This window comes from Acanthisitta chloris, unplaced genomic scaffold, assembly GCF_000695815.1.
Source record: "Acanthisitta chloris isolate BGI_N310 unplaced genomic scaffold, ASM69581v1 scaffold2926, whole genome shotgun sequence".
Lineage (NCBI taxonomy): Eukaryota > Metazoa > Chordata > Aves > Passeriformes > Acanthisittidae > Acanthisitta > Acanthisitta chloris.
This window is the reverse complement of record NW_008679577.1, coordinates 68,037-86,549: the sequence shown is the minus strand read 5'-3', so window position 1 is coordinate 86,549 and position 18,513 is coordinate 68,037. Positions and strand designations below refer to the sequence as shown.

The following is an 18,513-nucleotide window of genomic DNA, read 5'->3' as shown; positions in this document are numbered from 1 at the left end:
AGGAGGCTGTAGCCCTCTACCCTTCTCAATCAGTGTAGGTATACTACCTTCCAACTGAGATTTCAACAGATTTTCACAAAACCAAAGCACACTTGAATTCTAAGTCCAACAAATTTGAAACGAAGAGTTGTAAGATGCAAACCTTCATAAAATGTTTTTTACCAGAAGGAAAAAACATACATTGTTTTCTATTTTAAAACATTTTATGTATTTCCAAATTCTTTATGGATGTAACCTTCTCACACATTTCTTATGTTCAGCTTACTGAATTAATCTAAAAGCATGCTTTTAGGAGCTACTTTTCAGGAGTAAAAAAATGTGTTACAAGTAAAAGACAAAAATAGTATCTAGTTTGCAAATAAAGTAAACATGTAGGAAAAGTACTGATTCCCCTTAAGAAACCAAACAAAAACATAGTCAGTCTTGTAAACTGCCCCAGGAGAAACAAACATTTAACATTTGTGATTTGTCAAGTACTCTAGAATGACTAGCATAAACCAGAATTGATTCATTTGACAAAGTAGTTGGTGCTTACCTATTAAAAGTAATTTATAATCTTTTACCATCATATATGCCCACTTTTGCATTTAAAAAATCCTCTTTGTGATATTAAGATAGTGAGAAAGGTGTCCTTCTTCAAGATTATTCTTCTGTTTATAGTTTAGTGTCATTTAAAGGAACCTGTTTAATAACATGCCCATGAACATCCCTGTCTAAATGTTGTAAATTGCCTGTCCAGCTTTGGGGTAGTTTCTGGCCACTTGAACAAAACATTTTTATCATTAGAGTTAGCTCTGTTCTCATGCCCCACTCTAGCCATTTAAAACTGTAAACTGGGCATTTTTATCTTAAGTCTTCCCTACCATTTTACATTAAGTATTCTGTTGCACAGAGGTAGCCACTGCAAACCCCTACCCACAAGAAACAGCCAGGAAAAAAAAAATCAGATCATGGAATCATAACAAAATACAACAGCTAAGCAGAACAAATCAAGCCATGCAGAACTGGGTTTTGCTCCTCGCTGCAGAGGGGAGAGTCCTTGAAAGAGGAAAGAGACGTTTTTACATGATGATGTCTTTGTGTGTACTTCTCCAGAGGCACTTTGAAGGCAGTTCTTTCCCCTCTCAGAGGCAGTTCTCAGGGCCAGTATGTGTTAGATGCTTAGTTGGGAAAAGCAAGTACACTCTGAAAAGGGACATGGTGTGAACATTGTCCAACCTACAGGATATTCCATCTGATGCACATCAAAGACCTGAAACCTTCACTCCTGTGCAATGTATTGCACTTAGAACTGATTAAATTAACCATGACACTAGTGCTTAGTTAGAAGAACCCACAAAATATGAGGTCTATTTAAATAAATGCATCCACTTGGGATGTAAAACTATCTCCAGCTCAGGGATGTAAAGGAGTAGAAAAATACATATATCCCAATGAATTTATTTTTTATCAAATATATTTACTCCTGAAAGTAGTGATAAAACACTGCACATGCTCATATTGAGTAAAGGTTTTAATGTTCAAAAAGCACACCATCAAAAATCACACAATTAATTTATTCATACTATCAGAATGTTGCTTTATGTACAGTAGTATTTTCTGAACACTGCATGCACAAGATATCTAGAAAAAGCACACCAAATTATAAAAACAAGCCAGAATCACACATTTTTGGACTGCAAATTCAATTTGCAACACAATCAGTATTAATTTTCAGCAGCACACAGCCTAGTTTGAGTGAACAGCAACTTACATTCTTCTAGAAGTTTTGCTTTTATTCCCCCATCAGAATCAGCAGTTGAATGGACAAATGGAGATTAAAGAGAAACATTTGTTAGTGAAAAGAAAATTAGCATTTTTGAGAGGGAAGATAAGTATCTCTGACAAGTATATTGGTCACCATTAAAAAGAAAACATTTAAAACATTTAGCACTGTAACCGATGTAGGGATGCCTGAAATTCCATCCACAATTTACATTGTGTCAGATATTACTACATTTATCTCAAAGTTCATGGTATGAGAATTTTTTCTGAAGTGTTGACTTTTTAAGGGCAACCATGGTACGTGATTTTGGCCTTGCAAGGACACAAACTACTAATACTGAGAAGACAGCAAATCAGAATTAATGGAGTGCACTGCCCTCATGCTGAAGTCAAAATCAATCCACCCATATGATCATATGGAAGAACAAAGAGAATGCTTCAGGCTAAAATTACTCTTATAAAGACGAAAGCACCTAATTCTACTCAACAGACTTGCAACCCTTTTTGGTCTGAAAAATAACTAAACAACAAAAAAATCATCTTAGCTGTCACATCTTACTGCTTATAGGTTCAAACGTTTTGCATACATGTCTCTTTATCAATAATGTTTTAGAGCAGGTCAGATGGCTTTGGGTCACCTACATTTTTAATCATCCATTACCTGCTTTAAAGAGACACTGACAAGCACAGGAACTGCTAACCTGGATGAAACCTAAAGGTTCAACCTATCAGGTATGTTCTCACCACCAGGTCTCTGTGGTGGGTATTTAGGGAAGTTCCAGAGGAAATGTAAATTCTTCCCTTGTGGTGCCCTCCCACAGCCAATTCTCATCATTATTTATGAAAGCATCCTCATAGATGTAATTTCGGTTAATATGATTTTTGGATAAAAATTCAAGTATGTGACTTTATCAGATCTAGAAGTTATTAAGCATTAAGTTGTAGGGAATTAAATTCTCAGTAGAGAATTAAAATGATACATCTAAAAGTGATACTCATTTTTGTCTATGGATGCATTTCTGGTAAATTTAACTTGAAGTCTTGCTTTATAGATAAGGATATTAGAGTGATGCAATTTAAAATTTACATTAGTTCCTAAACTGCAACATGGGTTCAAAACACTATTTATAGCCTGCAAAGATATTTATGGAGAAAAATTAAGTTTAGAAAATAAGACATTGATTCATCAAACTCTCAAAGCCCTCTTTAAGCCTCAGCCTATCACTCTAAAGGCATTTACAGCACAAGTTTGATGTGATTCAGATATATTGATCTTGTTACAGAAATACAGGTCATTGGTTTGATAGGCTTGTAAAATGCATGGAGGAAAAAAACACCGAAGCAGTTGCAATTTATGTCAATGATTAATAAAGAAAAACATGCATTTGTGGAAGGCAGGAAGGTATCAAAAACATGAGGGTAAAGAAAGCCATGCAGATTAGAATCACAGGCAGATTTACTGATGTATTAATCCATTGATTTAACACCAGGCCTAATGTGCTCTTCCCGGTAATTAGTTTAACAAATGAATAGTCACTGTGAGATGCAACATGGTTCACTGAATTCTGAAAATGTGATCAGGCTTATCTTAGGAAGAAAATAACCTGAAGCATGAATAATTTCATAAAATTAACTATTAGGACTATAAAATGCAGCAGCTACCATTGCTTCCTTTTCAGCATGGAGTGCTACCTTCAAGGTCCTCCACTAACACAATTTTATATTAGACAAGATCTTCAGATCTTGGAATTTCCCCTCCTCCAGACGTTTTCTCACTGTTAATGATGGAGTTCCCTGCTCAGCACACGTGCTTTTAACTTTAAATACTTAACTGTTTTCAGGCACTGCTTAGGAAATCTAAGAGCCTAACTTACCCCTCTGGATCAAAAAGTTAGATGCTTAGAGTGTCTGAATTTTAGGTATTTGGATCTCTTACTATGTCTCATAGCACTTCCTGCAAAACTCTTACCTGAAGGTAAGGGTGACTGTCTACAGAAATTAAGAATTGTCCTGAGGTCTTCAGGAAGTTGTCAATAGGATCTTAATTTCACAAATAATTAGCATATAAGTGGGCTTCTCTGCCTTTCTTCATTTTGATCGGACAGTGTTCAACAAAAGCACGTCAAAGTGTAAGTAGAATCCTTTGAGAATCCCGTGTTAAACCTTCTCTAGTGAAAAATGTAACTCATTTTATATGCACAGGTTTTAAAAATCTTCTGTAAATAATTGTAAATATTCATAATCATAATGTCCTGACTGAAATGAGCAAACACACTCCATGTTTAGCTCCATGCTGGAGTTATCTTCAGCTTCCTAGAGAAATTGCTTAACTAATCTTCCATTATTCTGCATTTATTTAGCATGTTAATACTTACAGTCAAGAGGTACATCCAATGCAGAAATCATTTGGCACAGAAAGAGGACCAAGGAAGCTTCACTTGCAGATATCCTCCTCTTTTTCATCATGATTTTAGGCTGTACTGAGTAAATCACACTTGAAGAATGAAGTTCAACTTCATCAGACTAGGTAGCTTGCAATAGTTATGTAAATATAGACAAGAAACCTGGTAAATAAAAAAAAAAGGAAATAATAATCATATGCAGGTACAATGGAGAGTTGAATGATCACATACATCTTAATAATACTATGAAATACAAGCAGTCTACATACTGTATCCAGGGTTCTAATGAAAGCCAAGAAATCCAGAAGTTCTTAGGACACCTAGATCATAACATTGTCCTAAGAAAGCTAGCAAACAACTCCTATAACCTTGTTGAATGGAAATAACTCTCCGAAGAAGGATAAAGCATCAGTCCATCTAGTTTAAAAAGCTGTATATACTAAAGATAATAGTCCTCGGAAGTACATTTAGATTAAAGCTCTGGATGCCCACCTAGTCTCTCTTTCAAACACCCTGCACCATTTTTTGAAAGTCATTTTAGGCATCTACTCTGATGAAAACATGTCTGGCCACAAATTTGCTAAGTAAACTGTGGGATCTTCCTGCAGCTTTGAGTTAGGTATCTCAGTTTAGCTATCCCTGCTTTAGAACTCTTTCTAATAGACAGTTGTAGACTGAACACAGAAGACTTCATGAAGGTGGTGAGGTACTAGCTTATATACTGCATAACAACCTAGGCACCTACCTATTCCTGGACTTCTGATTCCACTCAAAAGAGACAACATAAAAATACTTTGTACTTTCTAGCCTGAAACCAAAATCTAATTAACTGTCAACATATTATCAAACTCTCTTCTCCCTCTTTCCCATGTGAAGAGGTGGCAGAAATGAAAGTGAAGGGAAATCTGTTGTTTGAAATGTGCTACATCTTCCCCTTCAACCAAGCATAAGAGATCACATTAACCATGTGGAATGATTCTGGCTCCCTCCTTACTTTTACTGCATTCAGGACCAAGCTCTAGCTTAGAAGAATATTGAAGGAGTGAAAACTAGCTGCCTGCAAGCCCCATCAGCATCACTGGTGACCTATAAAGAGCTGCAAGAATACAGCCTTAGAAATCCAAATGGTGATTACATAATGCATTCTCAGTAAATGGACATCAGCTGAGAAAGTGCTTCCCAGATTCCAGACAGATCAGAAAGTTCACAGTGATCAGCATTAATTCACCTGGAAGAGCACAATTCCTCAGGTATGGCTACATGTGAAACACAATGCTATCCAGTCCACAAGGAGTTAAAAGTTACAAAGAAGCAGCTGCATGACAAATGTTACATATATAGTTATTTTTGCTTCCTGAAGTTACTTAAACTAGTCTATGCTATGAATTTCCCTCAATTTTCAAGTTACCTAAGAAATTATGCCTTTTAATTGCTGTTCTAAATGGTCTCTTTGTATAGTCTTCTGAGCAGAGACTGAAATTGGACATCAGAACTGAGTCGTAGAGCTCAACCTAGCACATCAAACTCCTGGTTCTTATGGTCACTGTCTTTAACACAAATGTTTTTTCAAAATCAAAATATTCTGGTATGTTAAAGTCCTAGAGATGTATTGGTCCTTGGAGGTCTTGGGAACTGCTGACTGGGGCACCATGCAAGAGGGCTAATTGCTTATTCACATTTAAAAATATCTATAGAACTGCATATCATAATGAAACAACTAATTATTTGTCACAGCAGATCAGAAATACATCACAAGAGGGAGTAGACTTCTAGCCTTTGCATAATTATTTATACAAACTGGGACTGCACAAGCAGATGAGGCAGCATGCCTAACTCCAAAACAGCCAGAAAGTGGTTAAAGGCATATGGCAGGAAAGCATGACAAACACTCAGGCTTTCCTAGAAAAAGAAACTGAACTTTCTTACCTTTTAAATGAGCACCCTAAATTTCTGGGGGTTTAGCTGGGGAAGGGGAGAAGTGTTTTCTCCATCTTATTTTTAGCACATACAGTTTACTATTCTCCCACTGCAGTGAACAAGGGGAAGGAGAAGAGCTTCCCTTGAGAGTGCCTGAAAACACTCCAGTATGTTTCCTGCAATGAAGTGCTCTCCAGAAGAGCTGATTTTGTTCCATCAACTACAGCTGTCTGCTCTTCTCCAGTTAAACTAGGTTGTCACACACTGTTCTCCTGATCTTTACCTCATCTCTTCATTACAGCATCACTGCAATTAACAAAATGCCCTCTCTGTACAACATATTTGACCCAGGATTTACAGGATACTCTCTGAAGTATTCCAGAAGTGAACTTTTATTGTTTCTTCTCCATGCAACATTTCAGTTCTCCTTTCAAAACTCTGAAAACCTGATTATCCACTTTGTTTTGCCCTTTCACCATGTAAAATGAGTATTGCACTGCTTTGAGGGTATTTTAAAATCAAATTGCATTTGCTTTGAACAAGTACAAATGAATATACAAGCAGTGGTGAGTCAGGCATGTGCAATTAAAATGACTGGGAAAGTAATACCCTTGAGAAAACGTCTCACATTGTCTAACTCTGCTACTGCAACGTTCCAGTAGGATACCTCTTGAATCTACTGCTGGGATGTTTGGATTTTTTTTTTGCAGGAATTACAAAGCTCAGCTTGCACACTGACTGCGTCGTTCTTCAGGGAGGCAATGTGCCCAAATGATTTCTGATAGAACATATTTAACTGAAAATGATTTTAGGTTTGTCAGCACAACTGGGTGCTCTTGTTGAACATAGCCAAGATAAAATCTGACATGATTTAGTATGAATACAACAGCTGTTAAGTAGAACTAAACATTGCTTTGACATAACATTATCTGCTACAAAATAAGGCCAGGCCTCTGAGCGCAGATCAATGTAAAGGCTTCCATTTCAAAACTTGAAATATTTATACAGCAGATTGCCTTTTCCCCCAGACAATTTATTTAAGATCTCTTGTAACTCAGACATTTTGTCCTACCCTTTTCATAGGAAAACACGTGTATTTTGACAGCTTGTTCAGGAGCTACTCATCAATTTGTACAAAATAAGATTTTCTATACCTACATACCTCTTACGTACTTAACAAAATGTCACTAGTTATGTTGTCTGTGTTTCTTGCTGAGATGCTGATTGTGACTAACATGGACCAAGGGTTAAAGCTATGGTGTAGCAAACAGGAGTCAAAGTAAATATGAACATGCAAGCAAAGTACAGCAATATTTTATCACAAAATATAGTATCAGATTTCAAAAAGAGGGGTTCATATATGTCAAAAGAGCCAGGATGACCAGTGAGAGACACCTGCCTTTTTTTAACTTAAAAAAACCAAAATGCTATTTTTCACAAGTGAGCTACAGGAAACGACAACTGGAAGAATGAAAGCACCAGTGAGCCTGAGGTAGACTATATAGCAGAAGAAGAAAACACAGTTTGGTCCCAGCAACCTCTTCAAGTCCAACTGTTCCCCTAGCACTGCCAAGCCCACCACTAAACCCTGTCCCAAAGTGCCACATCTACACATCTTTTAAATACCTCCAGGGATGAGGACTCAACCACTTCCCTGGGCAGCCTGTACCAATGCTTGATAATTGTTTCAGAAAAGAAATTTTTCCTAATATTCCAACTAGCCTTCCCCTGAAGCACCTTGAGGTTGTTTCCTCTTGTCCTATTGCTTGCTGTTTGGGAGAAGACACTGGTACACCATGGGTTACAACCTTCCCCTCTGAATGTAGGCTCCATACTACCTACTCACTTTGCTACTCCCTGAATCATGTCCAGGCACTGTTTAGAAGAATTATAATTGGATCAGGTCAGTATCTGTCAAGGAGAGTGTTAACAGTTGAACAGTATCCATGACTGCAGAGCAAACCCCCACACACCCATATGCCCACACACAGTATATTTTACTATACTATACTAGTACTGAGTAATATTAATTTCTGGTTGGGATATTAGTACAGACAGACACACTCTCAGTGGACATTTCAAAATCACATCAATTAAGGCTCCAGCTGACAGAGAGGACATGTTTTTCCTCTAGCTGTCTTCACCATAAGCACATGGCATTTTTAATTTCCTTGTAATTGCTGCTGCGATATTTCTTTATTGGGAGGTAAGAAGTGTAAGGGAATGTATTAATGATATTCAACCTAGTGCATAATATTTTTTCACAGAGATTTGATGCATCAGCTGATTATGCATTTCTACTCAATTGCATTATTTTAAGACAAAAATACCTCTGTGAATGTGAATGGAAACCAAGGTTAATGTAAGAAATGTGAAAGTGTTATAAAACTCCAAGAAAGAATAACTGGAATATTTCATACATATTAGGAAATAAAAACATTCACTTCTATACAGACATGACTGAATTAATGGGGAGTAAGTTAGATACTGCAAATTAGAGGAAAATTACTACTGAGCAAAAAACTTCCTCTGCTTTCTTTGTCTAATACCTCTATATTTTCTCACAGTGAAAGACAGATATAATTAGAACATAGGAAGAATAAATAGTTTTGAAGGAAATCTGTTTCAAAGAAGCCTTATATCCATAGAAACATGAAAAGCAATTTGAAATGAGGTAAATGTATTTAATGATTTGTACATAAGAAAGAGGGTTGATGCTAATAGATAAAAAGCACTAAATGCTTGCTTCAAACTGCAATACCCTTATCACTTACTGAAAAATCTTTAGAGGGCTTATGTGTTTTACACAACTATGCTAACTATATCAATAAGATGATTTAAAACTGGTTTTGAATTTCACATTTCTTTTTTTAGCTTATCTAGCATTTGCACTAATAGGTAACACACAAAACTCTGACTGGAAACAATTATTTAATTTCAAATTTTTCAAACAGAAACAGGTAACAATGCACTTAGTGTTATACTACCTAAGTGGCATGAACATAGTGCTAACAGAAACACTAATACTATTTAGATATTGCCTTTATTCTAGCTGTTTTTATGGAGTTAGCATGACATAATAGACTAAACTTCCATGTATGTGTCAACAGACCTGAGCCCTATTCAAAATTCTGCTCTTGAATAATCATGTAGTCAATTAAACCCCCTCTGGTTTGCTTTCCCCATCCATTTCTTACCTATGAGATGTAACTTATCCAAGGTATGGTGTATTTCCAGGTAGGTGGTCTTAATCTACTTGCCACAGGACACGTGTCACTGCGCTGTCCAAATATAGCTTTACATAAGAAGAAATAATTTTTAAAACTTTCTAAAAGTACACCAAATTAGAACTATTTCTCCTCCTTTAGAACTCTGGAAACACCACAATGCTTTCCTCCAAATTATTAATTTGTCACAGTATACTTCAGACACAGATCTGTCCTTTAAAGTCATCAGGGAATACCAAATCATCTTCTGTGACCTCCTCTATATGAAGCTTAAGCCCATTGCTTAAGCTTCATGTGCTATAGGGATATCCATGTAAAGAGGATGGGAAGAAGAATAAACTATGCAGATGGAACTTCTGAATTCAACAGAACTCCTCTGTACTAATTCAGCTGCTGCAGTTATGTTTTAGTGTTAGGTGGCTATATGTACTTTAGCCATTTTCAAGCTTTTTTGACAAAGGCAGAGGGCCAGGCTGTGTGCCACACTCTAAATGTGCTTAGCAGGCTATATACAGTGAAAAACCATCAGTGTGGTCATGTGCCTGGACTGCCCTCACACCCAGCATGATTCTTTTGGCTCCAAGACTATACTTCAGCATTCACACTGGTCTCCTTCCTTCCCAGCACCCAGACACAATTTCCAGTCCTCATCCTCTATTTTCCACTATGGGAAAGCCACTTTGTCCTTGAAACTCCTTTATTGACAATCCTATATTAAGATCTGCAAGCTGGTTTGTTATTCATTAAAGTCTGGTCTGTTTCACTCTATAGTTTAATTCACATTTTTATTAATCTGTTTCACATGGCAATAAGTCAAATGCTTTTCAAAGTCTTTTACACTGACACCATTATCTCATTGAACTTGTAATTTTATCAGATATTTTAAAAAGATTAAAAAGATTAAAATCAAGTTTGTGTCGATCATTTGTTTTACAAGTCCTACTTTCCATAAAACTATGTTGAGCAAAATTAATTTTACTCAAGGCCTTTAATTCCCTATCAGCTGAGTCCCCAATCAGCTTTTTCCATATGTTCACTGTGATTTCTATCAGGCTATATTTACCCTGCTCAATCTGCTTGTCTGCTTTGAATCTGGGCAGAACACCAGCTTTCTTCCAGTCTTAAGGAACATATTAAAAATGAAAACCTGTGAACCAGAAATCCACCCAACTGGTTCTTCTGGAACTCACAGGTAGACCCTTTGCACCTAGACCTGCTGAATAAAATTATGTATCTTCAACACATATTATTCAGTATCTATTTGTCATTACTATGAATAAAAAACCTCTCCATCCTAAGATGATGCATCATAATTTTTCTTCGAATTCATCATGTTACTTGCAATAATATAACAGCAAAAGAATAAAATGATTGTGAAGTAGATCGCACAGTGCTAACCCTGTTTCAGTTCTTAAGAACTGGTCCTGTAAAAAAACCCCAAATATTCGTCTGCTTGTCTTCTCCATGGCAATGACCAACACATCTGCCATGAGAACAGGAGCTCTTTCAAACAAGTATCAGGACTGACTGCACATCTGCACAGCTCCAGCACAATGAGCTCTGTCTGCTCCCAGCATAACTTCAGTATCAACTGCCGAACCAGCAACGGAGAACGACTTCATTATCCACTCATTCTGTATCGCTACTGAACTGCATTTCTACCAGGTCATCAGACACCCACCCACCTGAAGCACTCTTGCACAAGGCAGTCGCCTTTGGCCCTGCCAGGTCTGAGCAGGGTTACTGTTTTCTTCCCTGAGCACCATTAAAATTTCATAGCTGCCAAATGCAGCTCATTGGTAAATCACTGTGAGCACTGGGCTACAGCTAAAAAAGCAAGAATATAGGTCCTTAAAAATTCCACTCTTATTTCAACTGTCTGCTCTAGAAGTACAAGTGCCACCATCTAGGTGGACCCAAAAATTCAGGAGAAAAAACCCAAGCGAGCACAGAGTTCAAATGTCTAATTAAGGACTGCAGGTAAACCTGTAAGCTCAGTAACGAGCCACAGACTTTTAAAAAACTTTTTATACTTTTTAAAAGTATATATTTTATATAACATATATAATATATATAGTATATATATTTCTATAATTTATATAAAAGTATATAAAATACACTTTATACTTTTCTTGTTTTATAGCACATGGATGGTAAAAAAAAGATACCCAGATTATGGTATGCTTAGGATAGCTCTTCATGCTTTGACACTTTCAGAAGCATGCAAATGATCTAGTCACTCATTAAGTCCACAGTCAGATCTAATTCAGCCTGAACTTCTGCAAGACAGAGGTCTTCAAGTAGCCCACCTCTTTACCTCTGAAAGGTTGTGCAATACAACAAAACAGAGCTATAAAGAAAAAATATCTGTGAGTCATCAGACTGCCATGACAGCCATACTATACCGTGCAAACAGAACCAGAAGGAAAACTGCAGACTGGGCAGAAGGAAAATGCACCATCATTCTGAGTGTAGACTCCTAATTCAATGACTACAGTTAGGTCCTTGTAAATATGCAAAAGGGATGCTCAGCTGAAATGGTCCCTGAAATGTTAATTTCTTTACCCAGGAGATATGATGAAATGGATTCTGATATTATTTTTTTCCACACACCAGAATTCAAAGCAGGGGCTTCAGAGAGTTCGCTTAGGAGAATTAATACATTCTGTATTACTCTGATTAATTACCTTCTCTGCATCCCCACAGCTAACCCCAAAAGCACTGACTGTCCAGAAGTATTCCTGCAATTCTAGAGATATTCTTGTGAAAAGCATACTGTGCAAAAGAGCAGAATCTGATTCACAGACAGGAAAACTCCTCCCTTTGGGAAGTAGAGCAGAAACCACTAATATTAGCATGAAATGCCAGAATAGTTATGCTAAAGAGGAGGTCACTCAGAACAGGGACAGTGCCAGAAACTGAGGACTAAGGCATTCTGTCAGATATAAAACTCTAACAAGTACAGGAACAAAGGAGGGTAAACAGTGCTGAGGGAACAAACTGTACAAACTCCAGCTGGCTGCCTTGGTTACATTTTCTGGAGAAGGGGGTCAGGGACTAGCCACCTATTTAACAGGTAAAACTTAGCATGTTTGGTCGTTCTATTAATTCTGTTAAAGTATTTACAATTACATCTGTTAGCTTGGAGTGTCTACCTACCATTAAAAACTGAAAGGAACCAAGAGCTCAGCTACAAACACTTCAACACAATAGAAATATTTATGCCTTTCTCTCCAAAAGTGAGAGCTGACAATGTTCACAAATATTACAGCTGTTCAAATCAGGTCTGTGCCTCCTTTGAACAACACTAACTCACGCTGCCATTATTCCCAAGAGAATTATGTGAGACTTAAGCAAATGAATGATCCTGTTAAAATCTGTTTGCAGATATCACCAGTGTTGTTTCTCGTTTCATAACCAGGTCACCATGCTCAGGAATGCTGCCAAGGATTATACATGCAGGGATGACTAGTTACCAGATAAATACTACTTCTTGGTATGGGAAAGGCAAGAAGGAAAGAAAGTGTGCACATACTCACAGGCATAAAGGTTACATGTTAAAACTTCATATACATAAAGTCAAGTGTAGAGAACTTTAAAGTATTCAACATGATATTAACATGAAAACATAGAGATTTCAGCGCAGACTCCTGGGGCTGTCACCATCACGATCTCTCATTCTGAAGTACAAATTACAAGTATTCTGCTCATACAGCTCTTATTTTAGATGGGATCCACCCAAGGGTACTGAAGGAGCTGGTGGAAGTGCTCACTGAGTCACTCTCCATCATTTACCAGCAGCCCTGGTAACCTACAGTCAACTGGGATGGTCCCAGTTGACTGTAGGTTAGCAACTGTGATGCCCATATACAAGGCCAAAAGGAGTATCCAGGGAACTACAGGCCTGTCAGCCTGACCTTGGTGACAGGGAACGTCATGGAACAGATCTTGAGTGCCATTGTGCGGCCCATGCTGGACAACCAGGGGATCAGGCCCAGCCAGCGTGGGTTTAGGAAAGGCAAGCCCTGCTTGACCACACAATTACAGAATCAGTTAGGTTGGAAGGGACCACAGTGGGTCATCTGGTCCCACCTCCCTGCTCAAGCAGGGCCATCCTAGAGCACATGGCTGCCCCCAGACAGTTCTTAAATACCTCCAAGTGAGGGAGAATCCACAGCCTCTCTGGGCAATCTGTTCCAGTGCACAGTGACCTACACCGCAAAGAAGTTCTTCCTTGTATTCAGGTGGAACTTCCTGTGCATAGGTTTCTGCCCATTACCTCTTGTTTTATTGGTTGGCACCCCTGAGAAGAGTCTGGCTCCATCCTCTTGGCATCCCCTGTTCATATACTTGTATATATTAATGAGGTACCCTCTCAGTCATCTCTTCTCCAGGCTGCACAGGCCCAGCTCCTGAAGTCTAGTTGTAGTTTTAGTTGCTGTCCTGCTACCTTCTTGTTTGATGCTGAACTCTACAGTCTCATGATCGCTACAGCCAAGGCTGCTCCCAAACATCACATTGTCAACAAGACCTTCCTTGTTGGTTCGTATAAGATCAAGCAACACACCATTTCTTGTGGGAACTTCCACTACTTGTGACAAGAAATTATCGTCAATGCTTTCCAGGAACCTCTTCGACGGTTTGTGCTTTGCTGCATAGCTTTTTCAGCAGATGTCAGGGTAGATGAAGTCTCTCACAAGAACCAGGGCCTGTAACTTGGAGACTACTTCCAGATGCCTGTAGATGTCATTCATTTCCTGAGCTCCAACCTGATCAGGCTGGAGCTCAGGTCTCCAATCAGACAAACCTGAGCTCCTCCATGGCAAGGTGTCCTACCTAGTGGATGAGGGAAAGGCTCTGGATGTTGTCTACCTGGAGTTTAGTAAAGCCTTTGACACTGTGTGCACAGCATTCTCCTAGAGAAACTGGCTACTCATGGCTTGGAAAGGTGCACTGTTCACTGGGTAAAATGCTGGCTGGATGGCAGGGCCCAGAGAGTGGTGGGGAATGGAGTTACATTCAGGTGGCAGCTGATCATCAGTGTTTCCTGGTGCTCAGTATTGTGGCTCATCCTGTTCAATGTCTTTATCAACAATCTGGATGAGAGGATCGAATGCACCTTCAGTCAGTTTGCAGGTGATAGCCAATTGGGTGGGAGTGTTGATCTACTTGAGGGTAGGAAGGATCTGCAGGGGAATCTGGTCAGGCTGGATCAATGGGCTGTGGCCAATTGTATGAGGTACAATACAGTGAAGTGCCAGGTTGGTCACAACACCACCATGCAGCACTACAAGCTGGGGGCAGAGTGACTGGAAAGCTGCCTGGTGGAAAAGGACCTGAGGGTGGTGGTCAACAGATGGCTGAACACGAGCCAGCAGTGTTCCCAGGTGGCCAAGAAGGCCAATGGCATCCTGGCTTTTAACAGAAATAGTGTGGCTGGCAGGACCAGGAAAATGATTGTCCCTCTGTATTTGGCACTGGTGGGGCAGCACCCTGAATCCTGTGTTCAGTTACAGGCCCCTCATGGCAAGAAGAATATTGAGGTGCAGGAACACATCCAGAGAAGGGCAACAGAGCTGGTGAAGGGTCTGGAGCACACGTTTGGTGAGAAGCGACTGAGGGAGTCGGGGGTGTTTTTGCTTGGATTAAAGGCTCAGAGGAGACTTCTTACTCTCTACAACTACCTCAGAGGAGGTTGTAGACAGATGGGGGTCACTCTGTTCTCCCAAATAACAAGTGGTAGGATAAGAGGAAATGGCCCCAAGTTCTGCCAAGGGAGGTTTAGATTCGATATTAGGAAATATTTCTTCACTGAAACAGGCTGCCCAGGGAAGTGGTTTAGTCACCATCCCTGAAGGTATTTAAAAGACATGTGGATGTAGTACTTTGGGACATGGTTTAGTGTTGGACTTGGCAGTGCTGGGTTAACAGCTGCTTGTGATGACCTTAGAGGTCTTTTCCAACCTTAATGATTCTATGATTCTACAATTCTGTAAAAGTGAACATTTTTAGTTCAGAGCAGGAAAAGTGCCTTGGATGAAACCTTAGATGGCATTTTGGACAAACCAGCGTTGCACCTGTTATTACCTCCCCCCAGTCTCTACTGTTATCTACAACTACCATGTTCATTCCATTTATTACTACATTTTTCTTCTTGTTTAAAGCAAACGATGTGATTTTAACCAGTTTTACTGCCATTGACTCTTACACTGCATCTGTCCAAATGGACAGACTCAATGTTGTTATTTTAGCAGCATAACTTCAAATAACAGATATAATGTACTAAAATTCCTATTTTTAGGATTTATCTTTCATTTTGCTGGTGATATTCAACCAAATCTGGCACTGGCTACATCTGAACTTGGCTTGATTAAGATTTGTTCTATAATCTTTACTGCAGCTGATTCTGTTAAATCTCTGTTTCCCAGCCATTTCCTTGTATCTGCATTATCAAAGACTAAAAAAGGGAACTAATTCAAAAATACAAATGAAGGGCTTATTTTTATGCATGTCACGTTTATGTAACTGTGAAAAATTTTTCTGTTATTATTATGTTAGAGGATTAATGTGGCTTTTTAATTGAATGTAGTTTTTATTTTAATGTATCAAAAATAAACCCCTGCAGCTTAATTCTCACAATAAATCTTGCACTTCTAATAGAGTTTTAAAACACCATTATCAAGCTAAAACCTAAATGAGATGTGCTAACCTACATTCCTATGCTGTTGCCCTTTCATTTGAAATACATTTTATATGTTAAGAATATTTTCAATTTTCCATTTAAAAGAATTAGAGAAGGCACTTAGCACTTAACACCACTGAAATAACGTAATTTTTAGGTGCAATTTAAGCAAGCAGCAATAGGACAAAACAAATAACTAGAGCCAGAGTGAGCTTTTTTATACAAATCATTAATTCAAACCTTTAGGGTAAGAAAAGCTCATTTATTAATCAAGAAGTTAATCCAGTTTGTTCCCTAACCAGGAAATAGCTTTCCCTGCTTTTTTTTTTTTTTTTAACGGGTTTGCTATTCATTAGTGAAACAAAAAAATCTTCCCCAAGACTTCATATCTATTATGTAAGTAAATATTACACTTTGATGCAAACATTTACATTGTCCAGAGAATCATTTGAATTTCACATTCACATTACCACCGAGGATATAAAAGAAATTTCTTTCATGCTGCCATATTTACTGTTGTTTTCTTTGGCTTCTTAAAACTAATTTATCCTTTAAATCAAAATCTCAAATACAAATAGCACACATTGCAAGAATAGTCATTTTTGTCTGTTTAAATTAAGCACATTGCAGTTCTGCACCATCACACCCATGGATGAGGACAAACTTCTATGCATTCAAAGTACTCCCTCAAATAGTCACTTTTCTCCTTTTATAAATACTATTCTAAGCATATATGATATCCTCCCACAAAATTAATACTAAATATTGAATTAAAGAAAGATTCTTTAAGGTAAAGGAAAAAACATCATTGCAAGAGGAAAACACAATACAAAATCCCAAAAATAACTACAAAAAATAATCTTCCTGAAATTCTGCTGATAGTACTGCAGAAGCACTCCCCTACACAACTTGTAAACCAGACTGTAACGTGGTACCAGCAGGCTGATAAGCACATTATATTATCCACACTACAGAATGGCTACATTTAATGATGCCAAAGTAAAACTACCTTATTTACATATATACATATATAACGTTTGTATCACAGAATGAGATAACCAAAGAAACATCTGCTTTTTTATGACAATATGTCTAGGCACAGAAACAAGGCAGAATGATTTCACCCCATAGTTGAATTCTTATTCTCATGAAAGGACACTGTTCTATAACTATGCATCCATTTTCTTTCCAAACAACTATTTTTTTTCTTCAGCCAGCTTATTTGCTAAATTTCTAGACGTACACAAAAAATGAAAATCAAATTTCTCTCCAATAACATGGGTACACTACCAGAAATTTCTTATAGCAAAATTATTTGAAATAACATCATTCAATTTTTCCAGTTCTAATTTTTTGCACAGTTGTAACACCTAACGCATCTTTTTTTCATGCAAATACAGTAAAAATGATGAACATTTCAGAAGGAAAATCTTCAAGAAACTATAACAGTCCAGAGAAGACATTTAAAAAGTGAAAATAAATAACTCCTAATTAGTTCTGATTACTTCAAACACTTGGCTATGCTTGATAGTTTCTATAAATTATCTTACTCTTTGAGGCAATTTTCAGTCAATCCAGTCATAGTTAGAATAACAGTGTATCAAGGCAGCTTGTCAGTCAGACCCTTCTCCTTTGCACATCTTGAAATATTGATCCTTCAAAGAAAATACAAAGGGCTGTGCACTTGACTCTCAAGCAACCCCTGCAGGTGATACAGCCGTATTAGCATAACACCATTCTGAATCTCAACACAAAGAATGAAAAAATGCTATAAATCAACATTAAAGGCTAAAATTATTTTCTCAGACATGCTAATTTGAATTGAGAGAGATGCTGTTGTCCAAGGATTTTTAATTTTACATTAAATTGCCTTACTGCTTATACACCAGAGAAACTGTAATATAACTAAGACCAGAAAGTACTCTTTAATCTTTTATATATAATTAAATTTTGGTGGTTTTTTCAATTTATCCAGAGACTTAGTACCACTTAAAACTATGCTTTGTTGTACTCATTTTAATCAAATGTTATTTTAATTGGGTCTGTAAGGACATGTAGAAACTACTGCACCATAGGGAAGAAACTAATTTTTGATCTTCTGTTCTTACATCTCTGAAACCAGCCTGGTTTTCAGTCTCACCTTTAACTTCCCTTCAGGCATTATTCCCCAGGGTTTCACAGCTTCAATTCCCAATTCAGACTTGCTCAAAAGAATAATGTATCTCAAAACAGTACTTCTGGAAAGCAAGACTTGTGGAAATGGGGATGTCTTACCAAATTTTCCATATGGTCTATGGGAAGAAGTTGAAGCCTAAAGTAGGGCCCCTGGGAAATGCTTCACAGAGGACTTGGACTGAACAAAATCAAAAAGGCAACTCTGCTCAGCATGTAGGTTCATAGTGACTATGAGGGTTGCCACTGTAAAAGTGTACTACAAAATTGGAGTGCCTCCTTTCAAAAAGGAGAAAGAGATCAAGGCAAGACCTTAGACAACCAGTTGTGAATGCACTACCACTCTCTC

The 18,513-nt window shown here is 37.9% G+C and overlaps 1 protein-coding gene across 7 annotated transcripts in view; it reads right to left on the bottom strand.

The window, feature by feature from the left end:
* The window catches only part of NRCAM (neuronal cell adhesion molecule), a 65,321-nt gene extending 60,993 nt beyond the window's left edge, over positions 1 to 4,328 (bottom strand). For 5 of the 7 annotated variants that reach the window (XM_009077334.1, XM_009077338.1, XM_009077339.1 and 2 more), the window contains exons 1-2: positions 4,140 to 4,230; positions 1,754 to 1,771 (exon numbers count right to left, since the gene is read on the bottom strand). In XM_009077334.1, coding sequence (XP_009075582.1) covers positions 1,754 to 1,771; positions 4,140 to 4,230 — 109 coding nt within the window. Of the gene's footprint in view, positions 1 to 1,753; positions 1,772 to 4,139 lie in introns of all 7 variants that reach the window. The other 2 variants (XM_009077336.1, XM_009077340.1) reach the window with 2 other exon arrangements.
* Positions 4,329 to 18,513: the final 14,185 nt, after the last annotated feature.